The 21369-nt window shown below is 48.9% G+C and overlaps 1 protein-coding gene across 3 annotated transcripts in view; it reads left to right on the top strand.

The window, feature by feature from the left end:
• The window catches only part of GLB1 (galactosidase beta 1), a 90902-nt gene extending 70043 nt beyond the window's left edge, over positions 1-20859 (top strand). Inside the window, exons 14-16 of one of the 3 annotated variants that reach the window (XM_032648559.1) lie at positions 543-674; positions 2601-2840; positions 20223-20859. In XM_032648559.1, coding sequence (XP_032504450.1) covers positions 543-674; positions 2601-2840; positions 20223-20465 — 615 coding nt within the window. In that variant the 3' untranslated portion in view covers positions 20466-20859. Of the gene's footprint in view, positions 1-542; positions 675-2600; positions 2841-10703; positions 11593-20222 lie in introns of those variants that run through there. The other 2 variants (XM_032648560.1, XM_032648561.1) reach the window with 2 other exon arrangements.
• Positions 20860-21369: the final 510 nt, after the last annotated feature.

Genomic DNA, 21369 nt, shown 5'->3' on the forward strand with positions numbered 1-21369 from the left:
AACACAATGTTGTAAATCAACTACACCCCAATATAAAATAAAAATTTAATTTAAAAAATAAAGGACTTTCCTGGTGGTCCAGTGGTTAAGGACTCCGAGCTTCCACTGCAGGGGGCGCAGGTTCGATCCCTGGTCAGGGAACCAAGATCCCACATGCCGTGCAGTGGGGCCAAAAAATAAAAAAATAAGATAAAAATAAAAAATAATAATAAATACAAAACTTAAAAATAAAAAAAAATAAATAAATAAAAAAATAAAATAAAATAAAAATAGATGCACAACAAAACATCCCAGAGCTAAGGAAACCAGCCTTGCCCCTTCCTTGCTGGGAGCTGAGTCTGCTGACCTTCTTGTGTAGAAAGCAGTGATTTCTGGAACGTGGGCATCTGGCCAGTAACTTGGGCAAAGGAGCCATCAGAGCATTTCCTCCCAAGTCTGGTGACACTTCCAGGCAGGAAAATGAGTGCTGAACTAACTGAGCGGGCTGCCTCTCTGCTGACCCTCCCACCCTAGTTAATTCTCATTTGGCATTGAACTGACAGGTCCCCCACGGAGTCCTTGAGCGAAATACTGTGATCACCCTGAACATCACAGGGAAAGCTGGAGCCACCCTGGACCTCCTGGTGGAGAACATGGGGCGTGTGAACTACGGCAGTTCTATCAACGATTTTAAGGTAGGCGTAGCTTCCCTGTTAGGAGTGAGATTCAAAGGTTGACCTGTGCCTAAGCCACTAGGGAGGTTTCTGTAAATCCATTTAAAAACTCTCCCACATACACTCTTTCCCTCCAGCCCTGTTCACATAGAAGTAATTTTTAAAAGCACACCCACCTTTCCGTATTTGATGAGTGAACCTACCCTGATTTGTTTTGCAACCTAGAAGTTGGGTTATTTTGAACAACTGTTTTCCTCTGCAGGTGATGAGAAAGTTGAGCTTTGCAAACAGAAGCCTTCCTTTGCGTTTGAATTCAGTCATCCTTTAGTAAGAAACAGGAGGAGAAAGCCACTGCACCATGCTTTTCCTTTGCTTAAAAAAACCCACTGAGGTCGCAAAAGGCACTCCCTTGCCAACAAAGCCAGCTTAGCATTTGGTCTGCTCTGTTTTATGGATGTGGATGAACCAGGACAAACGCTTGAATTGCAGAGAACCCTTCCCTTGGTGCACTGCCTCTCACTTCTGTTGGTTAGTCTGTGCCTAGGTGTCTAGTCCAAATACATTTTTCTAATGTACATTTTGAGAGCATTATTCAGCAAACATTTGCGCAGTTCATACTCTGTGCGCATGCTCTGTGAGGCGCTTTGGGGGATCCAAGGATGTTGAGATATAGACTACCCCGTGGGTAGCTCACCATCTGCTAGAGGAGGGAAGTCTTCACTGAGGGAATGATGGCACCACCCACTCTAGGAGAGGACAGGTGTCTGGGGCTATTTCCTGACCCTCCTGGTGACACCTCGGAGGCAAGGCAATGACACTCTTAGGGAATAGCTATACAGGGGCCACTTTTGTCTCCAGTAGAAATGTCCCTGTTACAGTCCTTGTGCTCAGGCTGTAATTAGTGGCCTTCCTGCTTGGCTGTCACAGGCCATGCTGACCTATAGAGTGATGGGGACTCTTATGAGGTGTCTAAGTCCCCAGGACCCAGCCAAGAGCCTGGCACACAGCTGCCTTGTTAATACCTATTGTATTACTAATTGGACAATTGAGGCTTGATATTGAGAAGTGTCCTGGGACTAATTTGGGATCCCACTGGGTTGGAGAAGTTCCCCTCGTAAAAGGCTGGGAAGAGGGACTTCCCTGGTGGCACAGTGGTTAAGAATCTGCCTGCCAATGTAGAGGACACAGGTTCGAGCCCTGATCCGGGAAGATCCCACATGCTGTGGACCAACTTACCCGTGCACCACAACTGCTGAGCCTGCGCTCTAGAGCCCGCGAGCCACAACTACTGAGCCCACGTGCCACAACTACCGAAGCCTGTGCACCTAGAGCCCGTGCTTCGCAATAAGAGAAGCTACCACAGTGAGAAGCCTGCACACCACAATGAAAAGTAGCCCCCTCTCTCCGCAACTAGAGAGAGCCTGCGCACAGCAATGAAGACCCAACACAGCCAATAATTAATTAATTAATTAATTTTTAAAAAGGCTGGGAAGAGAAAGCCAGATAAACCATGAGCAAAGGCTTCGATGCAGTGGCTGGTGCCATGGACACCCCAGGCCCCTGCCCCTGCTGGACAAATAGAGCAACTTCAGAATGTGAGTCTGAGGCTCCCTATCATCATCACGGCCCTTTCTATCCTTTTACAGTGGGCTGGATGTTCTTTTGCATCCCCCCCCTCCACTCACTCTCACATCCTCAAATTCCATCATTTCCTCCATTCTAGCAATGTCTCTGAATCAAACACTGAAGATTGGGGATTTGGGATCAAAAGCTCTGGCCTCAAGCCAAATCTGTCACTTTGATGTACACACCGTTTGAGTCCGCATATACTGTTTGTGTTTCATATCCCAGTTTGCTTTTCCCAGGAATTCAGGGCTGGAACACAGAGTCACTTAAAGCCAACCTCCACCCCCACCCCCAGCTCATTGCTCTGTTTCTCCTTTACAGGGTCTTATTTCTAACCTGACCCTTGGTTCCAATATCCTCACCAACTGGGAGATCTTCCCACTGGACATGGAGGATGCAGTACGCAGCCACCTGGGGACCTGGGATGGCCATGACAGCGGCTGTGCCCACAGCCCATCTGACTACACACTCCCGGCCTTTTATGTGGCTAATTTCTCTATTCCCAGTGGGATCCCAGACTTGCCCCAGGACACCTTTATCCAGTTTTCCGGATGGACCAAGGTATGTGTCTTCATGGGAAGTGTTTGAATTCAGGCCTCAGACGTCTGGTTTTCAGTCTCTGATTGAGAATCAAAAAGAGCTGCTAATGGGATGCTGTGCGAGTCTGAGAGTGGAGGGTTTTCTTTGGAAGTTTACCCATTTCTCAGGAGCAGGACCATGGCAGATCTTTGAAGATGCAATGGTCAGCATGAAGGTACACCATCTACCCCATTTTCATTGACTGACAACTTCCTTTAGAAACTTCCTCCTTCCTCTAAGAAAAATCATAGTCCCCTTGGAAAGTGCCTAGGAGGAGCCCTTCTTCTTTATTCTGAAGAAAATCTGGCCCAGGCAAAGGGGTGAATATCTGGGGAACCTGTTTTCTCTTGTTCATGCCTAACTCTATACTCTCAGAACACCCCCACCTCCGTGTGAAAGTGCCCCTGTGCCCTGGGGGCATCCACCACTGTCTGTACGATCCTCAGCTCTCCCTTGGCCACTTTACTGCCTGCTCTCTCTCCTTTATTCTTTGAAGACATCAGCATGTCTTCTTTCACCGTTGCCTTCTCCACTTCAAGTCCTGTTTTCATCCTAGATGCCCTTATCGTGACTCAGTTATTCATTCAACAAATATTTAGTGGCCACTGTTACCAAGAGTGGGTCCAGTTGCTTGCTGCTCTAAAACCAATAAAGAGGCAAGGTTGGTGGAAAGGATAGTTTGCTTTATTTTGGTTGCCAGCAATTGGGGGTGGGGAGGACAGACTCCTGCCCAAAGGCTGACTCCCCCCCACCCCCAATCAGCAGGCAAGAGCTTTTACAGGTGGACGGAGGGGGCTACATATAGAAACAGCACAGTCAGCTCTGACAGTTATCTTGAAATTGGTCATCGGTGGTCTGACCACCTTCATCTTGACTGTTTTAAGTACACTTAATCTTCAGCTCCAGGGTCAGTTTGTTACCATTTCCTTGAGGCCAGTGCTCTGAATTGTGGCAGCTTATGTGATGGCTACAGTTCTGGTCCTCGTGTAGTTAACTTCTTCCACCTGGTGGAGATTTCAGTATCTATAAGACAGCTCACAGGACATGGCTCAGAATATGATCTATAGCCCTTGAGGAGGAACTAAAGGTCCTTTTTTTTTTAACATTTTTTTAAGATTTATTTATTATTTTTTAATTTATTTTTGGCGTGTGTTGGGTCTTAGTTGCGGTGCACCGGCTCTTCCTTGCTGCACGTGGGCTTCTGTCTAGTTGTGGTGCGCAGGCTCCAAGGCACGTGGGCTCTGTAGTTTGTGGCACACAGGCTCTCTAGTTGAGGCAGGTGAGCTCAGTAGTTGTGGCGCGTGGGCTTATTTGCCCTGTGGCATGTGGGATTTTAGTTCCCTGACCAGATATCGAACCCGCGTCCCCTGCGCTGTCAGGCGGATTCTTTACCGTTGGACCACCAGGGAAGTCCCAAACTAAAGGTCCTTGATTTTGCTTAATGACTGAACTCTTATTGTTTTGTCCTGTTTGATTGTTTTCCTTTGCTGCTGTATTTTTCTCACTTCTCTGATTAACCTTATCCTTTGGCTAAAATTTTTCTAGAGACAAAAGGCAGGCTGAAGACATGGTGGGGAAGGACCATAGGGTCTTGCTCCATTTCACTACTGTGTGCCCAAACTTTGTGCCAGGTGCTAATGATACAATAATGAATAGAACCAGATGTGGTTCTTGCCCTCATGGAACTTAAAGTCTCGTTGGGGCAGCCAACCCAAATCATATAATCACCCAAATTAAATGATAGAACTGCAGCTGCAATGGGTGCTAAGAAGAGATATGGAGGTTGATAATAATTGGGCATTTGACCTTGTCAGGGAGGTCAGGGAAGCCTTACCTGGGGACATGATGCTTGACAGAGGTAGGAGTGTTGAATAGGAATTAACGTGGCAGAAAGGGGAGGGAAACATGCTCTAGGCAGAGGAGACAGCATGTGCAAAGGCCATGTGGTTAGAGGGGAAAGTGGCCAGTGTGAGGAACTGATAAAGGACTGAAATGTATGGAACACAGAGAAAATGGAGTGTGGTTCAGAGAAGAGGCTAGAAAGCGGGTAGAGACCAGATCAGGACAGGCCAATTAAACCATATTAAGGTTTGGTCTTTCTGTTGAGAATCACTGCAGCAGCAGAGAGACATGGCACGATTGTGATGTGATGAGCCTCTGTGACCCCAGGATGGGTTGGTTGAGGGTGCATGTGGATTCAGGGAAACTGTCTAGGAGGCTGGCCCATAGTTTCATTGAGAGACTGGGATGGTGGGAGCCAAGACAGAGATGACATCAACTATATGAGAGATGTTTGAAGTTAAATTGGGAATTCCCTGGTGGTCCAGGGTTAGGACTCCACACTTTCACTGCCAAGGGCGTGGGTTCAGTCCCTGGTCAGGGAGCTAAGGTCCTGCAAGCCACATGGTGCAGCCAAAAAAAAAAGAATAAAGTTAAATCAATAAGATGTAATGACAGATCGGATATAGGGATTTAAAAAGAAGGATGTATCAGATGACTCTGAGGTTCTAGGCTTGCAGCTGGGTAGATGGTACCATTTACTGAAAGAAGAAATTTCAGAAGAGGACTTGGGCTGGAAGAGCAAAATCATGAGTCTGGATGTGGATAGCTGAGTTAGAAATGCCTTGGAGAACAGCGGAGAGAAGGTACACAAGGAGGCTGTTGGATTTATGGGTGGGGATTCAGAGGAGAGATCTGGGCTGGGAACATACATATGAAATCATTTGTGTATGGATGGTTGTTGAAGACATGGGATAGATGAGGTCCTCTAAGGAGAGAGGATGAAGAAGGAAGAAAGGAAGACCTCAGACTGATCTTTGAGAGACACAAACATGACAGAAAGTGAGGAGGAGAGACCAAAAAATGAGAGGAGAACAACATTTATGCTGCCAAGAGGACAAGTGAGATGAAGACAGAAGCATCTCTGCTGGATTTAGCACCAGGGGGTCATGGGGACCCTCAGTAAGGGCTAACCCAGCAGAGTGAAGCATTGCAAGCCAGATGGCCTTCTACTGAGGAGTGTAGGGGGAGGACATGAACACATGAATAAATACGGATACTTGAAGATAAACATTCTTCTTGAGAAGTTTAACTCTGAAGGAGAAGAGGAAAAAAATACTGGAAAAAAAGCTGGAAGAGACGATGCACATGACATGTGTTTAATAAATGCCCTTTTATAATGTTTGCTTTTTACATGTTTATGGACATATGTTTTCATGATGTTTGAAATATTTTCTAATTTCCCTTATCTCTTTGAACCATGGATTATTTAGAAGTGTGTTGTTTAATTTTCATATATTTGTGCGTTTTTTAAAGCATATCTTATTTTTGATTTCTAATTTAATTCCTCTATAAAATTTCTGGAAGAAGGAGGAAAATCTTCATGATCTTGGGTGAGGCAAAGATGTCTTATATTTGACACCTAATACATGATCCTTAAAGGAAAAAATGGATAAATTGGACTTCATCAAACTTGAAAATGTTTTCCCTTCAAAAAATATTATTAAGAAAATGAAAATCCAAGCCACAGACTGGCAGAAAATGTTTTCAAATCACATATCTGACAAAGGACTTGATTTTAGAATATATAAAAATTCATATAACTCAATAATAGGAAGACAACCAACCCAATCAAAAAATGGGCAAAGGACTTGCATGGATAGTTCAACAAAGAAGATATACAAATGGCTGATAAGTACGTGAAAAGATGCTTAATATTCAACATCATTAAGGAAGTACAAATCAACCACAATGAAATACCACTTTATACCCACTAGAATTGCTATAATAATGAAAGATGGACAAGAACCAATGTTGGCAAGGATGCAGAGAAATGGGAAACCTCCTACATTGCTAGTGGAAATGTAAAATGGTACAAACACTTTGGAACACAGTCTGGCAGCTTCTTCAAGGGTTAAATATAAAATTACCATAGGATTCATCGATTCTACTCCTAGGTAGAGACATAAAACATATGTGCACACAAAGACTTACATGCAAATATTCGTAGTAGCATTACCAAAATAACCAGGAATTGGAAATAATTCAAAATGTCCATCAACCGATGAATGGATAAATAAGCTGTGCGATATCCGCACGATGGAACGGTATTCCACAGTAACAAGGAGCAGACTACTGATACAGGCTACAACATGGATGAATCTGAAAAACATTATGCTAAGTAAAAGAAGCCATCATAGAAGGCCACATATTGTATGATCCCATTTGCATGAATCGTTCAGAAAAGGCACATCTGTAGAGACAGAAAGTAAGTGAATGGTCACCTACGACTGAGGGTGGGAATAGAGAATGACTGCAAGTGGGTATGGGATTTCTTTTTGGGGTGATGGAAATGTCCCAAAATTAAATTATGGTGATGGTTGCAAAATCTTCTTAAGTTTATTGAGACTTGGTTTATGGCTGAAGCATATTGTATTTCTTGATGAATATAACTCCGGAATTTTAAGCTCTACCATCCTCTCTCTGGCCACATATTTCTATCCCTCAAACTCTCATGCCTCCCAAGCCTACTCTTGGATCTTATGGATGACCTGAAGCTCCACCATTAAGGCCGTAGTTCTTCCCTATCCTGCATAGACATCAACACCATTTTTTTTTTTTTTTCCCGGTACACGGGCCTCTCACTGCTGTGGCCTCTCCCGTTGCGGAGCACAGGCTCCGGACACGCAGGCTCAACGGCCATGGCTCACGGGCCCAACTGCTCCGCGGCACCTTCCCGGACCGGGGCACGAACCCGTGTCCCCTGCATCGGCAGGCGGACTCTCAACCACTGTGCCACCTGGGAAGCCCAACCACCATTTTTTTAAGGGCCATCAATGCACTGACCCCCTTGCCCTTCCACTCTGTCTCCTTGATCATCCTCCACTGGGAGTAGGTCCACCATTGGCCTCCGCTGGTTCACCAGTAACTGAGCAGCCCTGGGGGAGCCACTTTGGCACATTTGTCAGGGCCACGTTCCCCTCACTCTCTCCAAACTCTGGCGGTCCCAAGTTGCCCAGCAGTCCTGGGCCTCTCTCTTCCCTGTCCCCAGCTGGCCTTTATGACCCTCATCATCCCCCTTAAACCACCTTCCTCTTCCCCACCCCCTCTGCTGAGGACTCACCCTCCTTGACACTATCAGGTGGGGCTTCTTTGTTCCTCAGCTTTCTCAGACTTGCCTCTCTGCCTCCACCCTCGCTTCCTGCCCAGTGGCCTCTAGGAGGAAGTCTAAGCTCCAAATCCCCCTCCCACCTCTTTCCTCCAAGCGGAGGTCCTGTTCTCTTTCTCCTGCTGCATTTTGTCAGCCTTTCTGTCTTCTCTGCCAACTCCCGTGTTGCAGCCCAGAAGTGATATCCAGGGCCTCTGCGACCCAGAAACAAAACAAAGCCCTCCCCGGATCTTCCCACCGGAGCACAGGCAGGCTGGTTCTTGTTCTCTTGCTCCCTGCCCACCCCCGGTCCTTCCCCCCTTTTCCTCTTGGTGTCCTCTGTTCACGCTTTTTCATTCCCTCCCTCTGCCCACCGGGTCTTCACGACATCAGGACTGGCATTAACTCCTCTCTGAAACCTTCCTAGACCCTCAGTCCCCCTTGATCCACCTCGTGCCCCGCCTGGACTCAGCTCCGTGATGCTTCATCACTCAGGCTGGCACCCTGGTTTCACCCACTGAGTCATAAGTTTCACGAGGGGCATTTCTTTAAGTGCCCAGTTTATTCTGTGTCCTCCCTGGGCCTGGCTGCTCTGTAACTGCTTTCAGGTGGAAAGGGGGAGTTGCCTGTGTTGCTGGGTGCCTTGAAAGAAAGCACGTGAGAGGAGTGTAGGCCCTTGGGTGGTCCTTTTGGTGAAGAGGGGCTTGGCTGGTGCTCTGGGTACAGGACCAAGGCCAATGAGAAGACCCAGCACAAACCATTGCTCACCAGGTGGTGTCAGTTTAGTGCCTTAAGAGAAACAACCTTCAGGAGATGCAAAGTAGAAAGAGAACATTATCTGTCACAGGGCTTATGAACAGGGCTAGGGGGCTCAGATGGAGCTTGAAACACACCTGAAGGATGGATGGTCCTTCATCGGAATTAGAGGCTTTGTCAAGGAGGGAATTTCAGGTGAAAGAATAGTAGATGCAAAAATGAAGAAATGGGGCCTCCCTGGTGGCGCAATGGTTGAGAGTCCACCTGCCGATGCAGGGGACACGGGTTCGTGCCCCGGTCCGGGAGGATCCCACGTGCCGCGGAGCGGCTGGGCCCGTGAGCCATGGCCGCTGGGCCTGCGCGTACGGAGCCTGTGCTCCACAACGGGAGAGGCCACAGCGGTGAGAGGCCCGCGTACCACAAAAAAAAAAAAAAATTAAAAATTAAAAAAATTTTAAAATGAAGAAATGGAGAAGCATAGGGTGTTTTTGAGGTCAAGGGGTTTTGCCTTGGCCAGGTCATAGAAGTGTCACACCCAGGAGTTACTGACCCAGGAGTTTTGCTCGGCACTTAAGAGACACTATCTTCCTAATCATGAAAGGAGGCCCCTGCGGTAGGATGTCCTGATAGTGTCTCCAGTTTGCGGATGAGCAGGGAGAGGCTCAGAGACCTCAGAATCGTGTGTGAGGTACAGACATGGTGGTGGAAAGGCTCCCCAGCCCCAGGTCTGTCTGACTTGAAGGCCCACACGAAAAGGCAGGCAGCATGTACGGGGCCTCGAGGGCCAGCTGGGAGATTGTGCTAATTATCCAGGCAGAAGCTCTTTACTTACTTAGTCAGTCTGATGGATTTTCTGCACTGTCATGCTTGAAAAGTACGTGTACACACAATATTTATGAATGTGTCAAGGGGTTTGGAACCCCAGAAGCCCATCTAATTTATATGTCCGATCAAAAATGAGTACACAGGGCTTCCCTGGTGGCACAGTGGTTGAGGGTCCGCCTGCCGATGCAGGGGACATGGGTTCGTGCCCCGGTCCGGGAAGATCCCACATGCCGCAGAGCGGCTGGGCCCGTGAGTCATGGCCGCTGAGCCTGCGTGTCCGGAGCCTGCGCCCTGCAGCGGGAGAGGCCACAGCAGTGAGAGGCCTGCGTACCGCAAAAAAAAAAAAGAAAAAATGAGTACACAAGTGTTCACAGCAGTAGTATCCAAAATTATCCAAAATCAACCAAAAGGTCGAAAAACCCAAATGCCCATCAGCTAATGAATGCATAAACAAAATCTGGTCTACTCACATAACGGAAAATTATTTGGCAATGAAAATAAATAAATAAATAAATAAATAAAATACTTATCGATGTTACAACATGGATGAGCCTTGAAAACATGGGCAGTGAAAAAAGCTAGTCACAAACCATACATACAGTATAATTGCATGTATATGAAATGTCCAGAACAGGGACTTTCCTGGAGGTTCAGTGGTTAGGACTCCACGCTTCCACTGCAGGGCGCACAGGTTCCATCCCTGGTCGCAGCACTGAGATCCTGCATGCCGCACAACACAGCCAAAAAAGAAAAAGAAAAAAGAAAAAAAGAAATGTCCAGAACAGGCAGATCTCTAGATATGGGAAGATCAGTGGTTGCCTAGAGCAGGGAGAAGGGGGTATTGAGGGGAGATGGGGAGTAAATACTAAAGAGTGCAGCGTTTCTCTTCGAAGTGATAGTTGCATAGCTCTGTAGTAAACTAATAACCACTGAACTGTACACTTGAAATGAGGGAATTGTATGATATGTGAATTATAACTCAAGAAAGCTTTACACACACAGCTGCAAAAAGGCCCATCCACAGGCTTTGTGGACCTGGGTTGCACTGGTCTGAAGGTCAGAGGACATACGTCTTTCATACATAGGACAGAGCATGTGTGTTTTCTGTTATTTTCCAGCGAGCGGTGGTCCCTGTTGCCAAGGACAGTCCTGGGCCAGCTCCTGAGGTTCTGAATGATCGGCAGATGCAGAACAGACAGATCCCACGCCCGACAGGGCATGGAGTTCTGACTTGGGGAGAATGAGCACTTTGGCAGATCTGGGGGTGCGTTGGGGATGGACTGCCTGAAGCCTGGACCGTTTCCAAGACTCTGCCTCCAGGCACTAACCCCGCTCCATCCATCTCCAGCAGGGAGGCCCTGTCAGGCCCCTGTCCCAGCCTCTTGACTTACGCTATTCACTTGCTGTAGAGAAACTACCTTGATGGAGTGAATGAAGTCACTGATAAGGGTGATTCAGGAGATTAAAAAAATCACTTCTGATTACTCAGCCTTACTTAAGTCAGATGTGGATTTCTCGTTAAATGCCCGAATGTCAACCGGGATTTCAGTGGGAAGCGGTCAGGCATGTTTTGCTCCATCCCAGAGACACAGGCCAGCGCTTTGTCCGCACAGAGCTCTCGTCTGATGCAAACTCCCCGCAGTAGGCACTGTTTTTCAGTGCTCCAGCTGGGTCAGATGTGCCAGACCTAAGATGTGCTCTGCCGCTGCAGTGACGTGTGCGCTGTTTATCTCTCCTTCAGATGCGTGTGGATAATCGCACATGAATATCCTGTGTAGCCTTCCTGCATTTTTTTTACCACTCGCAGTACATCTGGGTGCCTAGCAAAGCCTGGCAATGAGAGGGGTGGGATAACTTCCCGCTTTTCCTCTACCAGAATTAAGCTTTGAATGTTAAGAATCAACATAGAATACGGACAAAAAGCAATTTTATTCTTTAAAGGCAAACATTCCCTCTTTGAAGATGTAAAAAAAAATCACGAAATAAAAGAATTTATAACAAAGAGCTGACAGAAATCCCTTCTATTTTAAGACTCTTTTTTTGCATCTTGCCTTTGAAATTTCCAGCTCTGTAATCAATTGGTCTTTCTGGTGACCAGGCCTATCCGGAGGCCTGGTCACCAGAAAGATGATGTGATTAGAGGGTTGGAACTTTCAGCCCCACCCCCAATCTCTAAAGCCAACATGGGGGACTGGAGATGGAATTCTATAAAAACTCTAGAACAATAAGATTCGGGGAGCTTCTGGGTTGGTGAAAACATTCCAGTGCTGGTTGGTACACCTGGGTGGGAGGTACACCTGGACAGGAGGTGCACCTGGAGAGGGCTGGGAGCTCAGCCACCCTCCTACCTTGCCCTATGAATCTTTTCCATCTGGCCATTCCTGAGTTGTAGCCTTTATAATAAGCCCATAAATATCTGTAAAATGTTTTTCTGTGTTCTGTGAGCCATTCTAGCAAACGATTGAACCTGAGGAGGGGTGCATGGGAGCCCCCAGCTTACAGCTGGTTGTTCAGAAGCAGGACTCCAGAGTTTGGAGCCTTACACAACTGGAGGGGTGGAGCTGTCAGCCTCTGAGAGGGGTGACTGAGCAGCACAGGTGGGGACCGGAGGCCCTATGTTGAGCATGTTCAGTCTCAAGTACTTCCTGTTCATCCAAGAGGAGCTGTCTGCTCTCGGCCACCAAAGCCTGCAACACAGCAAAAATGGAAAGCTGCACTCAGTACAATGGAATATTGTCATCTCTGTTTCCAGACCCAATGACCATATTCTAGAAAACCTGTCAGTCTTGAGTCTGTATGGATAATTCTGTACAAATGGGGAGGTGGGGTACAATGTAAGTTAAAGGTGTGCTTTCGGTGCCTATCCCAGGTTTGGGGCTGTTAGGAAAGGACCCAACCTGTAAAACTGACTCTGAGTGGAGGACGATGGAGAGGAACTCTGCTCCCACACTCCTCGGAAACCGTCCCCGCCGAGGCCACCGACACGCACATAGTGACACCCCAGACGTTTCTCACTTAACGTCTTGGCAAGTAATGTCTGACATAGGTAACCACTCCCTCCCTTGAAGCTATCCTGACATCTGTGACCAAACTTCTGGTTTCCCTCCCCGTCTTCATTCCTCCTCAGGCTTCTCTTTCTGTGTCTGTGTTTCAGTTCTCAGGACTTGATCCTGGGCCCTCTTCTTACATTTTCGTGGGAGGTCATCCTCACAGATGTGCTGGTAACACCCAAATTTTCAGCTCCAACTCACCACTTTTGAGGACCGGGAACACCACATCCAAGCACCCGGGTGGACCAGCTACCGGAGGCCTCAGAGGCACCTCCCACCCGATACATATAAGACAGACCCTTCCTCCTCATTCCCCTGAAACCTACTCTTCTGCAGGAGAAGTGGTCCAAGGACAAGGAAGGAAGCTGGACTTTAGTGCAGCAGTGGTGGGTGGGTGGGGGGGGATGGAGAGGGGGCCCAGCTGTGGGAAATAATACCAGCCGACTCATCATGGAGCACTCCCTGCACACCAGCCACTGTGCTGAGTGCTCACCTGTGTCCTCTCACTGTCGCTTAACAACAACCCTGAGAGAGGCACGGACACGACAGAGGTAGCCCTAACGGGATTTGGTGACTGATTAGTGAAAGAGGAACTGACTAGTAGAGGATGATCCTACTCTTGCTAAATCGGGTTCAATGACATCATTTACTTTGCTAAAAAGTACCTTGAGGCCATGGAGATGTGTATCAGTTAGCTTTTGCTGCTTAACAAACCACCCCAAACTTAGTGGTTTCAAACCAAGACCATTTATTTAGGTCCTGATTTGGAGTGTTGGCAGACTGGGTGGTGGTTCTTCTGCTGGTCTCAGATGGGCAGGGCCTTCTAGTCAGGGAGGAGGCCCTCCTCCTGGGGGCTGGCTGGCTGTCTGCTGAGGCCACAGAGATTGGTCCACATCTCTCTCATCATCCACCAAGCCAGCCCTGGCTTGTTCATATGGTGACTGGCAGTGTTCAAAGAAAGAAGGCAGATGTGCAAGGTTTCTTAAGACCCAAGCCAGAATTCACATGTCACTTCTTCCATGTTCTTTGCCCAGAACAAGTCACTAGGCCAGCCCCATGCAAGGGATGGAGAAACAGATTCTACCTCCTGATAGGGGAAGCTGCACAGAATTGTGGCTATTTCTGCAGTCTGCCACAAAGTCTTAGCAAGGTTTGACCCTACTTTCATTCTGAATTTGCTATTTTTTTTCAACTTTTTTTGGCCTGATTTACAGTTATTCTTACCCCCGACAAAATCTACTATTTCCACCTCATTCGTTGTTTCTAGTCACAAGTCCTGTGAACTTGGAAACTACATAATCAGACTCCTTTGCACAAATATATATTAATTTAGTAACAAAAAACTTGTAAGAATTGTGTGTAAACAGGAGTAAATAGGCTCTGAGTGAAGGAGGGTCTCCTACAAATTTTAGTGCATGGACTTTGTAACAAATAGTATATGGCTGCCTGGAGGTGCTTTTCACTCACCAGTTCCTAGCCTCGTGTGAGAACGTGTGAATGACTGTCGTTAGGTGAGATGCTTCATAAAAAGATCAAGCAATGGTGGCACTCTGGGGGACTTGAGAAGGAAGGAATTTATCTCTGGGGTTTGCTGAGAGGAGGAAGTGACTCATCTTTTAGGCTAATATTCTATGTTTTCATGGCTTCGATTCTATCTGGGTCCGTCCCAAAATACAGAGAAACCACAAAGTTCTTTAACATTTTTACTCTTAAGACCAAGGAGGAAGCAAAGGATTTGCATCAGCTGCAGACCCCTTGGGGTCTGAAGGAAGGGGAGATTTTGTTTTTCCCCTGTGTACTTCATGGAGGTTTACTTAATGTCTTATCTCTCACTATTTTACCCTTTTTTTCCCATTTTTTTTCCCTCCCAAGTTAGCACCATAAATACTCATGAATTGTGTGTGGTGAGAGCCTTCTAACCATGAGAAATGAAACTTTGTCTTTTCCATGTTAAGTCCTCCAAGTGTCTAAATATCTTTTTCCAGAGTAGGACAGAGTCGACATTCAACCCAAGTTTGGTGTTGCTAAAGGAACTCCTGACCACATCTGAAAACTTTAAAGCTATGACTTAAACCAGGATTGACTCTTTTATTTATTTATTTATTTTTGGCTGTGTTGGGTCTTCGTTTCTGTGCGAGGGCTTTCTCTAGTTGCGGTGAGCAGGGGCCATTCTCTATCGCGGTGCACGGGCCTCTCACTGTCGCGGCCCCCTGTTGCGGAGCCCAGGCTCCAGACACGCAGGCTCAGTAGCTGTGGCGCACGGGCCTGGTTGGTCCGCGGCATGTGGGATCCTCCCAGACCAGGGCTCAAACCCGTGTCCCCTGCATTGGCAGGCAGATTCTCAACCACTGCGCCACCAGGGAAGCCCCAGGATCGACTCTTTTGCTTTGCGTTCTTATCAGAGGGTTCTATTAATCTAGAGAATTTAAAACAGACAAGCAGACACATGTCTGTCTGACAACAAAGAGTAGGTCAGGCACTTCCTATCCGTCATTGGAACTATTACCACCTTGGTGATAATAGCAGAGAGCTGGAGTCAGCCAGGGGTCAAGCCGTGGTCAGAGAAAGTCAGCCTTTGTCATGGAGATATTTCGGCTGGGACAACCACGGGAAGCCCCAGAAGCCACTTGGGTTCACTCTACAGATGCTCCACCTCAGTGAGGCTCCCTATATTAATTAAGAGTTTGTCTACTTTTAGGGACTCCCCTGGCGGTCCAGTGGTTAGGACTCCGTGCGTCCACTGCAGGGGGCATGGATTTGATCCCTGGTCGGGGAACTAGGATCCCACAAGCTGCATGGAGCAGCCAAAAGAAAAAAAAAAAAAGAGTGTGTCTACTTCTAGATCACATGTGCCTACTCTCCCCTCCACCAATAATTTCAGCATTACTTTTAAAAGAGAAACAAAAATCAGAGTGTAGGGCTTCCCTGGTGGCTCAGTGGTTGAGAGTCCGCCTGCCGATGCAGGGGGACATGGGTTCATGCCCCAGTCCGGGAAGATCCCACATGCCGCAGAGTGGCTGGGCCCGTGAGCCGTGGTCGCTGAGCCTGCGCGTCCGGAGCCTGTGCTCCACAATGGGAGAGGCCACAACAGTGAGAGGCCCGCATACTGCGAAAAAAAAAAAAAAATCAGAGTGTATATGTTTGTTTGTTTGTTTGTTTTATAAGTTCATTTATTTCATTTATTTATTTTTGGCTGCGTTGGGTCTTCGTTGCTGTGCACGGCTTTCTCTAGTTATGCGAGCAGGGGTATACTTCATTGCGGTGCACTGGCTTCTCATTGCTGTGGCGTCTCTTGTTGTGGAGCATGGGCTCTAGGCACGTGGGCTTCAGTAGTTGTGGCTTGTGGGCTGTAGAGCGCAGGCTCAGGAGTTGTGGCACACGGACTTAGTTGTTCCGGGGCATGTGGGATCTTCCTGGACCAGGGCTCAAACCCGTGTCCTCTACATTGGTAGGTGGATTCTTAACCACTGTGCCACCAGGGAAGTCCCAGAGTGTATATGTTTTTTAAAATCGATTTTTTTTTTTAAGTTTGACTCTTTTAAAGTGTTAATCAAGGGGGAAAGCAAATATTGCATTGTTCTTCCAGTAAACAGTATTCTCTAAAATTCTTTAGCTGAGAGCGGAGGGGCATGAAGTATCTTTGAGTAGGGCTGAGTCTCTCCCCAGGCAGAATTATCCTCCAGTGTTATTTACTGAGTCAACACTGGTGTATATTGAATGTCTCTCTGCTAGGTGCTGAGAAGCTCTCCCTGAACAAGACAGACTCAGCCTTTTCTTTCATAGTCTCTGCTGGAAATAGCTGATAAACCAGTAATGAGACAAATGACCAAAATTTCAAACACTAACAGTAACTAGAAGAAAGAAATTAAAGGGAGAGTGAGTGATGGAATGGAAGGCCCAGAATTGAGGAGGGGATGACATGCTCCTCTCCGAGGAGGTGATGATGGGGTGGAGACTTGAGGGATCTGAAGGCTTCAGGTGTGAGGGACAGTCTTGCAGGCGCAGGGGATGCTTGGTGCACAGGTGAGCAAGCTTGGCGTGCAGAGTGGGGAAGTGGGGAGCTGGGAGCAAGGGAGAGAGGATGTGCCTGTGGGCCACTAAGGAGATTAGAAGCAGAAACGTGTGAAAATTGTCTTATTTTTATGTGGCTGCTGTGTGCGGCCTGGTATCTAGAGTTAGAGGAAGTCCGGGGGCCATCCTGGGGGGGCAGCTGCAGGAGGCTGGGTCAGCGCTGCCTGGGACGTGCTCTGGAGGACTGGCCATGAGGGTGGAGAGGAGCGGGGACACCGGACTGATGACGGAGTGACGGCCGTTCGCTCAGCTCAGCTGTGCTGCCCAGCACGGCAGCCACTGACCACGTGTGGCTCTTTTACGCTTACATTTGAATTAATGCAAAGTGAAGATTCAGTTCCTTACGCCAGCCACACCGCAGGTGCTCAGGAGCCACTGTCAGGGCACACAGCTGGCATCGCCGAGCTCTCCATCTCTGCAGACAGTTCTGTTGACTAGCGATGCCTCGGAGCTGTGTACCACGACCTGTGCTTTCCCAATCCTTCATTCCTCTCTCTTGGAAGGGCAACCAAGCCATCACAGGCTTCATTGAATGTCCATTCTGTTAAGGACTGAGAGTAGAGGGGAAGTTTGTCCCGAAGACTTTCATAGCTTTGGAGAATTAACCAAAACCAAAGACAGTGTAACCCTGGGTTTTGGGAAAGTTGGGGGGAAGGTGCCAGGCAGGATGCCTACGTGTTGGAGTCACTTGGGCAAGTTAAAAGACAAGAGTCCAGGGACTTCCCTGGCAGTCCAGTGATTAAGACTCCACGCTTTCACTGCAGAGGGCAGGAAATTGATCCCTGGTCAGGGAACTAAGATCCCGCACGCTGCGGCACACAGCCAATAAAAGAGTCCACGTGGGAGCTGAAGGCTTAAAATAGGCCACAGGTGATAATTTGTGGGAGAAAAGAATAACTAGAACAGGGCTTCCCTGGTGGCGCCGTGGTTGAGAGTCCGCCTGCCGATGCAGGGGACGCGGGTTTGTGCCCCGGTCCAGGGGGATCCCACATGCCACGGAGCAGCTGGGCCCGTGAGCCATGGCCGCTGAGCCTGCGCGTCCGGAGCCTGTGCTCTGCAACGGGAGAGGCCACAACAGTGAGAGGACCATGTACCGCAAAAAAAAAAAAAAGTAAAAAAGAATAACTAGAACAGATCGTGCAAATGAAGGAGAATCAGGAGAAAAATTGTATCACCTTTGATGCGCAGCTAGGAGTGACAATTGCGGGTTACATCCCTCGGTCACAGAGTAGTCTGGGAAGTGGGTCCACCACGAGTGTTCGCTAGTGGGAGTTGAACCTTCCAGAAACATGGGGGTAACTGGAGAAGTGAAAGTTGGAAGAAGGACCATACAATCAAAGGCAGAAACGCTCATCACCCTCCTGATTTGGTCCAGTCAGCTTCTCTGGGGACTCCCAGAAGCAAGTGGTACCCTGGGAAGCTCACGGGAGGCCTTTGGGGCTGTTGTCTGTGCAGTTACTGCACTGTTGGTTGGCAGGGCAGCGTTTAGGAGGACGAGCTGGACCTGGACCAAGGGTGAGCTGAGCCCACAGGTGCCTGGTTCTGTCAGTTCCTCGTTTAACCGTGAAAACCCCCAGCAGTGTCCCGGCTCCCTTCCACCTTCCAGTGTCAAGCAAGTTGCTCCTTGCTCGGGGAGCGTTCTGCTCCCAGGGCCCCTGCTCGCTGCACCCTGTCTCCTTGCCCGGGTGAGTTGCATCCCCTAACCCTGGAGGGAGCCAGGGGAGCCTATTTCCACCCTGCGCTCCCAGGTCCCAATAACCGACACAGGGAACTCAGGACCCGGTCCCCAGCTTCCGGGTGGACATGCCCGGTGCAGCACGAGGGATGTGAGGGGGTAGCATCTTAGAAGGGACTGACCTTCAGCATGGTCGTGGCTGGGATGCAGTGTGGAGCCCCTGTCGCCCAGGCCAGCCCTTGTGTGCTACTCACCGAGCCCTCTCACACTCCCCCTTGGAGCCCATCGTTCCCCCTCGACCGCAAAAGTCATGTTCTGCTGTTCTCTAATACTGCGGAAACGGGGCGCTGCCAGATCTTCAACTGATAAAACCTGGTGAGGCTATCATTGCGTGTACCTTCAGGATGGATGGAGATAGCATATCCCGTGGTAAAAACAAGAGTAAAATAATTCTGAGAATTGTGAATCTGTCACCCTTTTTCTAAATGACTTATCCCAACAGACAGGTGGCTTTCCATCACTGGCCTCCTTTCGTGGACCTGTGGAGGCCAAGATCTTTTCACTGTGCTGGTGTGAGGGGTGCTGCCACGCCATGCTGACCACGGGCCAGGCACTGCTTCCTCCCACCCTCACTGTCCCCGAGTACCAGAGTGGGGACCCGCCCAATGTCACACAGCCAGTAAGTGGCAGGAGTAAGGTTTGAACCCAGGTAGGAAGCTGACATTGAGGGGACACCTGGGGTTAACCAGGTGAGAACTGAGTAGCTCTGCAGCTGGGTCAGGGCTGCAGGTGGCAGCCAGGACTGGGCCTCCAGGGTGTCCCCCAATACATGTGGGCCACCGTGGGAGCAATTTTTATACTTCTCCCTCCTTCCCTTCCTTCTTCCTTCCTTCCCTCATCCTCTCCCACGTATTCTCTCTCTCCCCACTTGCTCTGTCGTGTGTGTGAGCTCTCCCCTCCTTTGCTCTCTTTCTGTGTAACAGAAGGTTCCATCTATTCATCCAACTGCTAAGTCCCACCTGTGAGCAAATCCTAGCTCCTGCCTAGAGGCTGTGCAGACACACCTGCACCTGGTCCCCTATTCCTGAGGACTTTCTCCTCCCTCTCAGTTTTGTGGTTGAAGCAGCTTCTCCTACTCACGGAAGTCGTCTTTGCAGCATGTAGGATCCCCTCTGCTCCTTGAAGCAAGTCCCCACTCTCACTCTGATGCTGGTGTGAAAACTGCCAAAACACAGCAGGAACACAGACACCCGCCTGGGCGGCCCCCGTCTCTCCCTCCGCGACCTTCACATCCTTCTAGAGGACCTGTGTGTCCCAGGCTGCAGGCCCTGTGCTTATCTCGTGCAGTGAGGTCACCGCCTGCCTGGAGGAGGGGAGAATAAAGAGAGAAAGCTCGTCTCCTTGAGGAGGCAGGGAGGCAGCTGCCTACAGAGGCGCCAGGCAGAGGCTGGTGTGTGCCGACAGGCACCTGACCCCCACCCCGCCCTGGACCCAGGACGAAATCCAGTAACTTGGTGCCTCTGCCACAGTGTCATCCAGTGCTGATATGTATGGTGCTGAAGCCAGTCAAAGGGACCAGACACATCTCTTCCTGAAGCAGGGTGGGCACCAGGGGCAGCTTTTGTGGCTTCTCCCACCCAGCCCCTGCCCGATTTGGCTGGACATCTCGGCAGGATCCTGGACCCCACGCTGGCCTGGCCTGGCTCTGGGCCTGACCTGTGACAGGAGAGTTCCTTTCTGTGGACACTGCCCGCCTCCCCGCCCCGGCCCCCTTGCACCAAGGCTCTCGCACTCCCCAGGGTGGTCAGTGCAGCTGGGTTGATGGCTTTCTCTCTCTCCAGGGTCAGGTGTGGATTAATGGCTTTAACCTTGGCCGCTACTGGCCAGCACGGGGCCCCCAGATGACCTTGTTCGTGCCGCAGCACATCCTGGTGACCTCGGCCCCAAACACCGTCATCGTGCTGGAGCTAGAGCGTGCGCCCTGTGGGGACGATGGCCCAGAACTGTGCACTGTGGAGTTCGTGGACAGGCCGGTGCTCGGTGCAGCCAAGACCCACAGCCATGTCCCTACAGACCAACACTAAGACTCATGTCTGGACCATGTGTGATGACGAGGACTGCGACCCTTTACCGTGTGTGATGACGAGGACTGCGACCCTTTACCGTGTGTGATGACGAGGACTGCGACCCTTTGGAATTCTAGCCTTGCTCATACCTCACATGCCCCTTGGAAGGTCAGCATTCACTGGAGAGTTTGACTGGAAAATAGATTAGGTGTGTTCTCACCTGAGGTTTCCCTACAGCCTGGCGGTGCCTGACGCACCCCCGTCTGGCTGCGTGGACGTAGGGTGAGGGTGGTAGCCCAGCAACACACAGAGGCATTTGCAGAGTTGGAATGGAAGCGTTCGAGGTGTTCCCGATTTTTATTTTGTACAAATCATGTAGTCTTTTTATTAAATAAAATTTGCATTCAAATGATCTTACTGTTTTTAATGTTGAGCAGGTATTAAATTATAGGTTCTGATTTAAATCATAACTAGACTTGAGTGGGCTGAATAAGCCACTTCACTAACTTGAGGTTGGTTCAAAGGAGTAGAAAAGAGTCTTGTTTTGATCTAGTGGACTATTGCTTTTCTGATCTTTATTTGACTTCCTTTTAAATCTCTGTGATATCTACTAGGTGAGCCTTTAAACACAACTCCAAATAATTATGCAAAGGACTGACAGTTGGAGAGCGTAGATAGGATGGTGCATCTGTACAGTAGGAGGCCCCAGAGCCACTAAAATGGTGATGCAGATCATGGTAAGTGGTGTTAAGAAAGCAGGTTGCCTTAAGTTGGATCCCATTTTGTGTGTTTAGACATAAGAGCCGCATGTATGCACACATTCAGCCCAGGCCTGTTCAACGTCAGTAGACACGTGAACACACGTGGACACGCAGAGACCAGGCGTTGTGTGAGATGCATGTCCTGCCCGGGGCATCCTGCT

This window comes from Phocoena sinus, chromosome 11 (assembly GCF_008692025.1).
Source record: "Phocoena sinus isolate mPhoSin1 chromosome 11, mPhoSin1.pri, whole genome shotgun sequence".
NCBI classification, from domain to species: Eukaryota; Metazoa; Chordata; class Mammalia; order Artiodactyla; family Phocoenidae; genus Phocoena; species Phocoena sinus.